The 12,346-nt window shown below is 39.6% G+C and overlaps 1 protein-coding gene across 2 annotated transcripts in view; it reads right to left on the bottom strand.

The window, feature by feature from the left end:
- Positions 1-12,346, bottom strand: part of Vldlr (very low density lipoprotein receptor) — a 36,507-nt gene that overhangs the window by 5,300 nt on the left and 18,861 nt on the right. For both annotated transcript variants that reach the window (XM_048338657.1, XM_048339438.1), the window contains exons 3-14: positions 10,490-10,612; positions 9,054-9,176; positions 7,006-7,377; positions 6,799-6,921; positions 6,589-6,711; positions 6,036-6,155; positions 5,799-5,924; positions 5,160-5,331; positions 3,921-4,139; positions 2,863-2,981; positions 1,895-2,034; positions 1,254-1,395 (exon numbers count right to left, since the gene is read on the bottom strand). In XM_048338657.1, the coding sequence (XP_048194614.1) occupies positions 1,254-1,395; positions 1,895-2,034; positions 2,863-2,981; positions 3,921-4,139; positions 5,160-5,331; positions 5,799-5,924; positions 6,036-6,155; positions 6,589-6,711; positions 6,799-6,921; positions 7,006-7,377; positions 9,054-9,176; positions 10,490-10,612 (1,902 nt within the window). The remainder of the gene's footprint in view (positions 1-1,253; positions 1,396-1,894; positions 2,035-2,862; positions 2,982-3,920; positions 4,140-5,159; positions 5,332-5,798; positions 5,925-6,035; positions 6,156-6,588; positions 6,712-6,798; positions 6,922-7,005; positions 7,378-9,053; positions 9,177-10,489; positions 10,613-12,346) is intronic.

Below are 12,346 nucleotides of genomic sequence, written 5' to 3'. Positions count from 1 at the left end.
CCACTAAGATCTCCACTACACGGAGATGTGAAGGTTTCATGGAGTTCGGACAGTTGAGCATACTGACAAAGAGCATTTGGAGAGTCACACAATCCTGTCTCCCAGATATGTTATGCAAGAAGGCAAGCATTATGGGTTATACTGTGTACAAAATTCATACATGGAAGTGCTGACTACACCAATATTTCAGAGAATGATCTTTTTTGGAGATAGTCTTCATAGAGAAAAGTTAAAATGAAGTAATTAAAATAGGCCCTAAGCCACATGATTAGTGTCTTTAGAAGAGGAACTCTGAATACAAAGTATATTCATATCTGTATCTATATTTATCCACATAGATATAGACAGATAGAGATAGAGACATGTGCAATTGACTGGCCAACAGATAGACAGACAGACAGCTAGATAGAAACAGAGAAGAACAAATAGAGAGACAAAGGGAGAGATAGAAGTTGCAAAAGACACAGGAAGAAGATGATGATAAGGTGGTTATCTAGAAAGCTGGGACATATTATTATCTCATGGCCCTCAGAAGGAACACACCTTGCCAATGCTTTGATTTTGGACCTTTTTTTGCTTTCTGAATTGTGAGACAATAAGTCCCTGTTTAAGGCACATACTTCATGGTACTTTGCTATGGCAACCCTAGAAAACTAATTGTAGGGAATATTTGTGGCCCTAAAGCTACTGTGCAGGCTGATGTAACAGGCATCGCAAGAGGAACTGAGAGCCAGAGATACATGGAAGAAACAGAAATAAAAGCTCTGACAGTGACAGTTGAAAGGAAGTTAAGATTTGATGTTCTGATGCCATCTTGCTAAGACAGCAAAAATGAGATATCAAACTTAAATGGTAAAGTATTTGGAGCAGGATCAAGAGGGCAAAAGGTCCATCTTGAAGAAAGTTGAATAGCTAAAAAGCTACTGACATCTAGAAGATTCTAAGTCATGCTGCTGCCTTTAAACTTGGCTATTAAGCTGGGCACTGGTGGCTCATGTCTGTAATCCTAGCAACTCAGGAGGCTGAGATCTGAGGACAATGGTTCAAAGCCAGCCTCGGCAGGAAAGTCTTAGAAAATCTTGGAGACTCTTATTTCCAGTTAACCACCAGAAAACCAGAAGTGGTGCTATAGGCAAACTGGTAGAGCCTTGAACCAGAAAAGCCCAGGGATAGTGCCCAGGTTCTGAGTTTAAGCCCCATGACCCCCTCACCCCACCCCAAATTGGCTATTAAAATCAGCTTCTCTATGCTACCTGATGGTTGTACAAGTTCATGATAGACAATGATGTCTTGAGCATCATTAAGATTGTTGACAAGAGTAGCCAGTTCAGATCCAGTGAATTTATTGGCACCATACACAGCTTCATTTTCCCCATCTATCCAGTAGACACGATCCTAAAACAGAGTAACAATTAGCATGTACAGCCAAGATTAACACAAGTCAGTGTCTAAAGTCATTATTTTATTTAATTTTTTTTCCAGTCCTGGGGCTTGGGTCTCAGGGCCTGAGCACTGTCCCTGGCTTCTTTTTGCTCAAGGCTAGCACTCTACCACTTGTACCACAGCACCACTTCCAGCCTTTTCTGTTTATGTGGTGCTGAGGAATTGAACCCAGGGCTTTGGCATGCTAGGCAAGCACTCTACTGCTAAGCCACATTCCCAGCCCTATTTACTGGTTATTTAATGGACTAAATTACTAGATGCTTCTCAGGGAAGCAGATGTAAAACTGTAAGAGAAGCATGCTAAGGTTTCTTGAAGTACTTTAAGAAATCAGTGTCCAGGCTTTGGGTAAAGCTGTTTGTCCAGTTGTCCTATGCCCTTCCTTTCTGTTCCCATACCCATTCTTTCTCCACATAGTAACTCAACAGTATACTACTGTGAAGCACATCTTACCTCAAATATTGTTAATGCAAGGGGATGAGCCAGAAACTCCAGAGATTTTAGTACTATCCTACGATCTTGGCCATTCAAGTCCACGCTAGATAGCATGTGTAATTTGGAATCAAGCCAATAGAGGCGGCTTTTTATAAGATCTAGGCAGAAAAAGAATTGACATTGTATGATGAGCCATTACTGCTCTGATTTGCATTTAAACTATTTGTGGAATCTAGTATGGAAATCAGTTTGAAGGTTCCACAGTAAACTACACACGGAACTACTCTATGCCATCCTTTGGGCATATATAAAGGAAGGAGGAGAAGGGAGGAAGAAGAACGATGGAGGGTGTGACTGTGAGCAAGATGCATTATATACATAAATGGATATGTTAAAGTATCCCCCCTCCATGTACAACTAATCATTGCTAATAAAAACAATTTAAAATGTAAATTAACAGTATCTGTGCAACTTAATTGTTGTGCCTTCTCCAGCTGGGTTCCTAATGCAGATTCCACAAAACTTGTGAAGCAGCATATAGAATATATATCTACATTTTATTTTTGAGGACTAATGGTGTTTCTAAGATTCTCAAAGTAACTGTTTAAAAATATGCTATATTATAGAAATTGTTAGAATCAATTGCCATTTTGTTGTTGCATCTGGGTAAGAAAAAAAAACAACCAAACAAACCAAACAAACAATCTTTCATGAGCCTATAATTTGTGAAATGCTAAGGCATCTATGGTAGGCATATTCTGTATGAAAATCCCTAAGGCCTCAAATATTCACTGAGTTCATGTCACAAAGTAAGCCCAAGAGACAACAAGCACATGTGATTGTTAATTTCACCATTCCATTTGTGTTGTTTAGTGATTCTCTTCCAAGTCCCTCCTATAGAAGGAATCAAAGGAATTTGCTATGGATACCATAAAAGCACTAGGAAAACAACTAAATCAATAGGGAAGGAAGAAGAGCATACATACCAAGTGTAATTCCATTCGGCCATTGGATATCCAAAGTTACCAGTGGACGCCTATCAAATCCATTCATTCCTGCTTTTTCTATTTTAGCTGGTTCACCCCAGTCTGACCAGTAAACAAAGCTAGGAAGAATTAAATTGGAAATCTGTCTCAGTGGTTTAGAAGGAATAAAACTGTTGCTTGAAACCAAAGTTTAAAAAAGGGAATGGAAAAACTTGGGTTTGATGTTTTAGAGGCAAATACAGTGATGCTTAGGGGTGTGATCTACCTTCTGGGTTCATAAAATTACACCTAGAATTTACAAAAGTAGGGGTATAACTTGGTGGTCAATTGCCTGTTTAGCATTTGGGAGGCCCTAAGTTTGATCCTCAGCACCACAAAAAAACAAGGCCTACAAGCTCTTTATTAACTGTATTAATCTATATCAGTCTGACCTTCACATTTCAGTCCAAACTCATAAAGTTATATCTTTCCTTTATAAGTGGCAAATGGTTTTGGAGGAGTGAAGGGAGAGTGACTTTTAAGTTTTATAGTAGAGGTTTGTTAATTAATGAGAATCAATGGGTGATAACTATGATTACTACAGAGTCATCGTCCTAAGCTGGCCAGGTTACTTACTTTGCTGGCAACTTAGAGAAATTCCCTAGTGCAATATTTCTAGAAAGCTTCCTTTATTTCAATTGTACTTTCAGATAACTTTCACTTTTAGATGGAAACTTGAGCAACATTATTTCATTTTATTTTAGTATTTAGATTTGAGTATCCAGAGATACTCAACCCAACAAACTATTCAGAATAACAACAAAAAAATCATTTGCACAGAAATGATTCATATACAACTTTTGGTATATGTGATATATAAAACCAGAATATCATTTCATCCAGGACAACAAAGAGTCAGACATGCAGGAAGCATACATGGAGAGTCTGTCGTTCATAGGAAGCTATTCTAAGGTTGCCCCAACATCACACCACTGACATCTTGCACTGGATAATTCTGTTAGTAAAGCTCCTAACCCATGCAAATAGCATCCAAAAAGCTAAGTTGATAGAAAACAAACCCAGACAGCGGGTCCACAGCTATGGAGGCAGGCTCTCTCAAGTCAGAATTAAACAGGAACTTCCTCTTGGTTCCATCTAGGGTAGCAACTGAAATAGTCTTAGAAGCTGCATCAGTCCAGTAGATGGTCTTGTACACCCAATCAACAGCAATGGCTGCAGGATTATAGACATTGTCGATCATTTTAACATGTCTACCAACCTTGTCATCAATTGAGGCACTGAAACAGAATAGGTCACAAGAAATTTAAGAGTTTGTCACGGTGAGAACGTGAGAACCCAGAGAATGGACTTTCTGCTTATAAAATGGTCAAGGACTTTATGGAGAAAGGACTCTCATCATACCATAATTCACCATTCAAATAATCCAACCATGGCTGTTCACTGCTGCTAAATTAGGACTGCAGGTTATATAGCTGTTGGTGTGGATTGTGTGTACCAGCCCAGCTAAGTTCTAAGTGAAACCATTAAGAAACATGATTCCTATTTCTATATGTAACAACAATGAATAATTCTTAATTAACTGTACAGGGAAGAGGGAAAAAAGGAGGAATTAAGATGTAATCTGCAGGGCTGGGGATGTGGCCTAGTGGCAAGAGTGCTTGCCTCCCATACATGAAGCCCTGGGTTCAATTCCCCAGTACCACATATCCAGAAAATGGCCAGAAGTGGCACTGTGGCTCAAGTGGCAGAGTGCTAACTTTGAGCAAAAAGAAACCAGGGACAGTACTCAGGCCCTGAATCCAAAAGCCCAGAACTGGCAAAAAAAAGAAAAAGAAAAAAAAAAAAAAAGGGCTGGGGATATGGCCTAGTGGCAAAAGTGCTTGCCTCGTATACATGAAGCCCTGGGTTCAATTCCCCAGCACCACATATATAGAAAACGGCCAGAAGTGGCGCTGTGGCTCAAGTGGCAGAGTGCTAGCCTTGAGCAAAAGGAAGCCAAGGACAGTGCTCAGGCCCTAAGTCCAAGGCCCAGGACTGGCAAAAAAAAAAAAAAAAAAAAAAAAGATGTAATCTGCTACCATCTTATAGCTGTAACCATATTTTCCTTCAAAGAAACAGTTAATTTCTAATTAGCAATGGACAGTAATTTCATAGCTAAAGAATCAATATAGGCTTAATACTCCCAACGAATGAGATCCTGGATTAGAGTTAGAAACAAGAGAAACACCTCGAAATCTTTCCCCAGGCCAAGTTGCAGTAAATCATACCAGAGTACCAGAAATGGAACCAAAAGTTACCTGAAGATGGCCTTTTGACTTAGGTCAGCCCAGAATAGTTTCTGCGCAGCAATGTCAGCATCAAGAGCCACAGTATTTCTTAGTTGTTCAACTAGTTGGATGTATTCTTTCCTTTCTAAGCCAATCTTCCTGATGTCTCTTCTATTAGTGAAGATCAGACTTGGCTCTTTACCTGCAAAACATGAGTCAGGTAGACTTAGTTTTGCTCTAATGAAGTCACTTCTCCATAGAGGAACACTATGAAAGTAAAGGCACTGTGGAATGTCTGGCCCAGAGCTCCTGCCCCTGAGACCTGCAAGTGTTTGCACTGTTTAGAAAGGTAATCCTTGGGTTGCAGCATTCCAAAAACAAGCTGGCTGGTAAACAAGTGACTTATTTGAGTTGCACCCAGTTTCAGAAGCAGAAAGTAAGCAAATTTAGGAAGTACTTAAATCGTAACTATGCAAAAGGAATGACCAAAGCAGATGTGTTGGAAGATGAGCTATTACATCAATCTTTAGTGTGCTAGGAGTTTAGTAGCATTGCTCTTGAGTACTACTTAATTGTATATTTGCTTTGACTGTTGCAATTACTGGCTGTACCTTTTATAAGCACTTACTCATAAAGGTACCAGAGCAACACCAGTCCAAGTTCATTTACCTACTGCTTTGCACACGCCAGTGGCAAGATCCATTTGATAGCCACGACTACATTCACACTTGTAACCGCCTTTTAAGTTGATACAAATTTGGCTGCAGATTCCTGGATTTTGGCATTCGTCAATATCTAGGAGGGAAATTAGAATTAGTCTTGCTGTTTCCTAGACCCTACTAGATGTACACTGCCCTTTCCTAAAATATCCATCCCCTAAAGGTCAGGTTTTCTTCTGCCACTCACCTCCACAGGTTTTCCTATCTATCAGTTCAAACCCAGCTGCACAGTCACACTCGTAGCCTATAACTAGGTCTTTGCAGATATGAGAGCATCCACCATTATTTATTGAGCATTCATTGACATCTGGAATAAAAATGAAGCAAAGTCACTTTCCAGCTTATTCCCAATTCACATTTGTTTTATTCACATTTAAAGGACAGATTGTTTGTGTTAACTCATCTAGTTGGCCTCATCAATCCCATGACTTTTAACACATTAGCTTTATAAGTATGAATATCAGGACAGATGTGGAGAATAGCAAACCCTATCTCTTTAGCAAGTCCCCAGTTAAGCAGTATTTAGTCAAGTTGCTCTATTGCTAATCAATTATCTTTGTGGAGGCTGAATTATGAAATTGTCACTGCCTGGAAATCTGAGCCATAAAATTTTATTCTAAAACCTAACAATTAAATTTTAAGTCATTCCGTGTTTAACCAGGCATCAGGAAGGTCCAAACAGCATTAGCTTTGGTGAATTAAACTTCCCAGCTCTGTCCTCAAGCAACCCCTTCACTTACGACATTCTTTTAGCGGCTCATCACTCCAGTCTCTGCAGTCTTGCTCCTGGTTACACACTTTGAGGATATCTATACATTCCCCACTTCTGCACTTGAACTTTCCAGGGCCCAAGCACTGATTGACTAACAAAGGGAAACATAAAAGAGGTTCTCTCAGTGGGTCTGGTCAGAGCAATTGCTTGTCTTAACCAATGCGAGAAAGATGCTCACCATTTTTGCAGTTGACTTCATCAGAACCATCCACACAATCTCGGATGCCATTACACTGTCTGCTTCCATGGATGCAGCTACCATCCTCGCATTCAAATTGATCAGGCCGGCAGGTTCTGGAGGCTGTGAGGGGAGGAAGTATCATGGAATGAAGCCAGTCAACTGGTTTCCAGTGGATCTGTGTTATACAAGTGGAAAGTTACTTACGGCAGTTGACCTCATCACTACCATCCTTGCAGTCTGGGTCCCCATCACATCGCCACTTCTTGTGGATACACTCGCCAGAGCCACATTGGATTTCACTGGCTGGGCACTTGGTATGTATCACTGGCTGGCGGCCACACTGTTCAAGGGACTCATCTGACTGGTCTGAGCAGTCTGCATCGTCGTCACACACCCAGCTGAGGGGGATGCAGGAGGAGGTACTGCACTGGAACTCATGGGCACCACAGGTCGGTGGGGCACAGTCAAACTCATCGCTGCCATCATTACAGTCATCCTGGCCATTGCACACAAAGTTCTTGGAAATGCAGCGGCCACTGGAGCAAGTGAACTCAATAGGGCTACAAGTGATGTTGCCTATTGAGAGAGAAGATACCCCATTGAAAGCATATCAGCATGGAGTTAGTTTCATTTTTTATGAGATTCTTGTCTTCAAATTGAATATATTGACCTTTGAGCATTAAGTTTAACTTCCCGGGTTAACTTAAAAGCTATAGTGGTGTTCTAGCCAAAGATTTTCTTGAACTATGAAGAAGCAGTGTAAAAAAATACATCTGTGCTATCAATAAGGATAGAGATCAAGCACCAAGAAAATAGTTGAAGACAAGAAAATAATATGAGAAAACTATAATTGACACCTAATGAGACAGTGATCAATAACTTAACTAAGGGATGAATTTTCGGAAGGCAGAAACTGAGTTATGTACGTAAGTCAACATATTTCATCTGAAGTCACCACATTGCTCACTACCTGAGAATATCATGCATTAGGCATACAGACAATGTATTGTAATAAGCATTAAAATGCTATCACACAAAAGAAGAAAACCATATATCACTATACATGGTTCCTTCTTTTTTGATCCTTTATGTAAGGATCAAGAAGAACAAGTTTGAACACTTTAAAATTGTCAAGAGTCACAGTGAGGACAAGAATCACAATCTAGCCAGCAGGTAGGCTAATAAGATAAGTAGCTGGTCAACATTAGCCAGTTTGTACTTTGACTTAAATTCCTGCCAAACATATCAAAGTCAGAATTTGGCAGAAATTGGAAGGGAGACCACGACTCTCTTGGGAAGCAAAATGTAGATTTATGAGGGAAACGCTTGGCAGCTCCAGGGCTTACCAATACATCAAGTTCAAATCTGATATTGAGCATGCAAACTCATTGGACTAGGTGCAGTGGTATTGACCTCAGGAGGCGACTTCTACACGTAAGACTGGTATTTCAATTGTAAAGGTCCTGAGTTTTCTTGAACACTACTGCAGTAAGAGGCCGGGCTCATCAGGCTTGGGAGCTGGTGGTTTTAGAGGACCTATAAAAAGGGCGGTAGCTTGAAAGAACACTCAAAGCAATGTTTGTTCAATTTAGAGATTTTCCCAGGGCCTCACTTTTAACATGGAGGATTTTATTGCAGATTTTCCAAGAACAAAAACATGAAAGAATAGGAAACAGAGCTTGCTTTCAGAGATAGGAACACAACAAGAGACAAAGGTTGGGTAAAATTTTTTTTAAGCATTTGCTAGGAACATGTTAATTCATGCTTCAATGCTGGTTTAACTTTTAAAAAGGTGTAATAGAAACTAGCTTGAGGATAAGAAATGTATAATTCTCATGTAATTTATTCTAATAAGCAAATCTAGTTAAGACCCATGAAAGTGTTTGCTAGCCCTAATCACTTTCTAGTTTTATTGAGCAAAAATGGGAAAGGCTCATGAATTACTGTCATAACAGAGACAATAGCTCAACAATTGCTGCTTCACTGAACTACTGCTAAAATTAACTGCCCTGAATAACTTACCTTCTTATTTCTATATGCCTAGAGGAAACATCAAGCAATGGTCAATTACCACTTCAGAGTCTTTAAGAGTTTTAGGGCAGTTAGGAAGAACAAGTATGGAGCAGACAGTGAATTCACTGAAAATGTGAGTCAATGTAACTGCATCTTCATGCTTATGGTTGTTTCCCTAGCCCACCCTTCTTTGAGGAAAGGGTTCTTTGGGATATGCCACTCCACACTGATCTTCTTACCACAGTTTTCTTCATCTTCTCCACTGTCACAATCATTTTCACCATCACATCTCCAGGATACTGGGATACACTGAGTAGAACGGGCGCCACAGCTGATTTCATTTATGCGGCATGTTCTCATATCTGTTGATGATATACAATCTCAAAAGAGCCTCAGAACTCATCAGTGTAAAGCTGCTGCTGCTGCTCCTGTGCTGCCTGGAACTGTGACATCTGGAATTCAGTGGCTTGGCACACTGGGTATGTTGATTAGTGGGAGCCTGGGTGGATCCCTGGCCAGTTCCATTCCTTAGAAGCCATGCCAACCAATGCCACCTGGCAGCACACCTGACAACCTTGGCTATGTCACTCCTTCAAGGTTTTCATGGCCTACTCAGTTCTGGCTTTTGTTTTACTTGGCATGGTTAAGTTGATTGGCCAGCCTGCTGCTACACTAAATATCATCACCTAATCCTGACTTCATTAAATTCCAGATGGGCTAACACCTATGAAACCTTCTGTTACCCAGGTTCCTTCACAAACCTTCTTCTTAGCCTTCCTTGAAGATCTCTGCAATGTGTAAAGCAGGACTATGCACAAACTCTTGAGTTTCTCAGGTCCTCCTCCACTAAAACTTGGGCTGGATCTTTATAAAACCTGTCAATAACTCTCAAAGTCTTTGATATACTTTAGCTAGTACTATAATCATTCCACTCACATCTTGACTAGAAAATGGGAAGTCCCTGCTCGATTTAAAAAAAAACAAACTTCATGTTAGTCCTCCTTTCTCTGCATCAGCAGCCCTCTATTGCCTTATAATGAATTCTCAGACTTTCTTCACCTGACATTCAAATGATCCAAATCATTACCCTATATGGCCTCAAAGCCTTTTACCCCTGCAAACCAGCCTAGGTTCAGAGATGTACATGTACATACCTATTTAGTTTTTCTTATTTAAGATTCCTGCACTGGTAAATGTAGATTATGTGTTTATTTAAAAAAATAACAAACTATTACTAGTCATGTTACTCTTTAAGTAATAGCCCTCTTTGCTCCTACTATGAAAAGCTGTACATCTAAAAGCCTCTACTTGGTCCATGAGAGCCCTTCCATCTTGACTTAACTTCCAGGACTCGAGAACCATTTGTTCAGAGTTTTTAGAAAACATTTGAAATCTATGCACCTAGTCAAGGAGTTCGTAATCAAATCTTCTGGCTTTTACCTTATGTATTTAATGGTAAAGCTACCCAAGAGAATGTCAGTCTTGTTAGAACAGGGAGAACTTTCTTTAAAGGAGATTGATTGTTTATAACTTGACTGACCTTGAAGTCAGTTGACCTGAACTTTAAGGCAGGCAAAGGAAAATGAATACCAAACAATAGATTAAGCATTACATAGAACTTAGGAGACTCAGAAATGGCTTAAGAAAGTTCAAGTCCAAAGGAAATCACACTCACGACACTGTTCTGGGCTTTCATCAGAACCATCTTCACAGTCAGGATCACCATCACACTGCCATCGATTCGGAACACATTGGCCATTGTTGCACACGAAGTCAGACTCAGCACACGTCTTCTTTACTACAAAAGTTTATTCACAGGGTTAAACATGAAGTCATCTTCCCAATATCTTGCTCTTCATATTGTATGTTTTTATTTAGATTTATGAAGCTGTATTGATTGACACTCAACTGTCAACATCCTTAGGACTCTGGAAAAAGTCTCCCTCCCCCCACCCTGGAGGAAAATGTTGACTCAAGAGACTTAGAGAAAACTGAAGTCAGGAAAAGTCTACAGGGTTAGTTGTGCACAGTTAATTCAATTTGTGATCATCTTCATTAGTTGCAGTAAGAGGAAGTAGGGAAATAGTCATATGACAGTATAGGGTTTTAAGAAGAAAATTTCATGAAGATATAAAAGTTTGGGTGTGTTGATGAAGTTTGGGCAAAGATTAAATAGGGCCAAATAATTATAGAGTCAGTCCATCTCTCTCCACTCTGAGCATTCACTGGCAGAATAAGGAGAATATCTGGACCAGACCTTGAGCTATAGAGAGAAATTGAATGGGCCAACAGGAGGGAGAGCTAGTACTTACATATTTCTTGGACCAATAGAAATGTATGGTTCATGAAATAGAAACTCAAGTTGACTATACTAATTGTTAACTTTGAACAAAAGAGCTCTGGTAGAAATTATAATCAAGTTTCATATCAAAAGGTTAGAGAGAAAAATTGGGGTGAGGGGGGCTTTGCAAGTGTTAGATGTATGGGTAATTTTTCCCTTTGATAAAGAGTATTTTGAAACAGCATCCTGGCTTTTCTGAGTGATGCTTTACTTTCCTTCTCTGTCTTCCTATCAGGGAGGCTGCAACCAACCCTGGCCAAGTGTACACTTAAAGTTTCACACTTCAGATGATCTCAATTTAGTATATTGTTCATCTACCTCTTTCCCTGTCCCAAACCCTTCCTCCATGTGGCCGATAGAGAGTATATATGAGGAACCTATTTTAGGAAAAGCTAGTGATTACACTTAATGATCCAGGCTACTTTTTGTTGAGTTGGGTGAAAGACTTCTAGATCAAGAAGAAAATGATTACCACTTTAAAAAAATGCAATATATTTTGCTCAATATACAGTATAGAATAGAGTAAAGAGCACCAGTTACACCAATAGATTGATTAACTGTTTATAACTTGACTGACCTTGAAGTCAGTTGATTTGAACTTCAAGGCAGGCAAAGGAAAATGAATGCCAAACAGGAGATTAAGCATTATGTGGAACTAGGAGAAATGGCTTGGAAAAGTTCAACTCCAAAGCTAGTCATACTCGTAGCATTGTTGCAAAAAGATGAGGTCCTTCCAGTGAGATATTTGTTGAGAAGTATATTCCATAGATAATCCTGAAATAGCAAAGAACTCAATGCCTTCTGGTGGATGTAAAAATTTTAATGTTAATCAAGTGATAAAAACCTGTAGCACAGGAGAACTAGTCTTGGTCTTGAGCCTGGAGACAAATTTTTTCTCCTGAGACTTCAGAATGGACTTTCTATGCTTCAAAAGGAGCTGTTGACATACACTTTGACAGAAAATACTCATGACATTGATTAGAGAGTGAGCATAGGGCAATGTCTTCCACCATATTCAGTTAGTGATGATGCATAGAGAAGAGATTAGAGCATCACAAGATGGCAGTCAATGACCTTCATCAATCCCACCTGCAACTTCTATTTTTCTTCTGTATTTCTAGTGTCTATAGTGGGGATGTCTATAACATTTTTTGAAAGGCAAATAATAGTGAGGGAAGTAATATTCACATA

This window comes from Perognathus longimembris, chromosome 1 (assembly GCF_023159225.1).
Source record: "Perognathus longimembris pacificus isolate PPM17 chromosome 1, ASM2315922v1, whole genome shotgun sequence".
In the NCBI taxonomy this organism is placed as follows: Eukaryota; Metazoa; Chordata; class Mammalia; order Rodentia; family Heteromyidae; genus Perognathus; species Perognathus longimembris.
The sequence above is the reverse complement of the archived record's forward strand: the minus strand, read 5'-3'. Positions and strand labels throughout refer to the sequence as shown.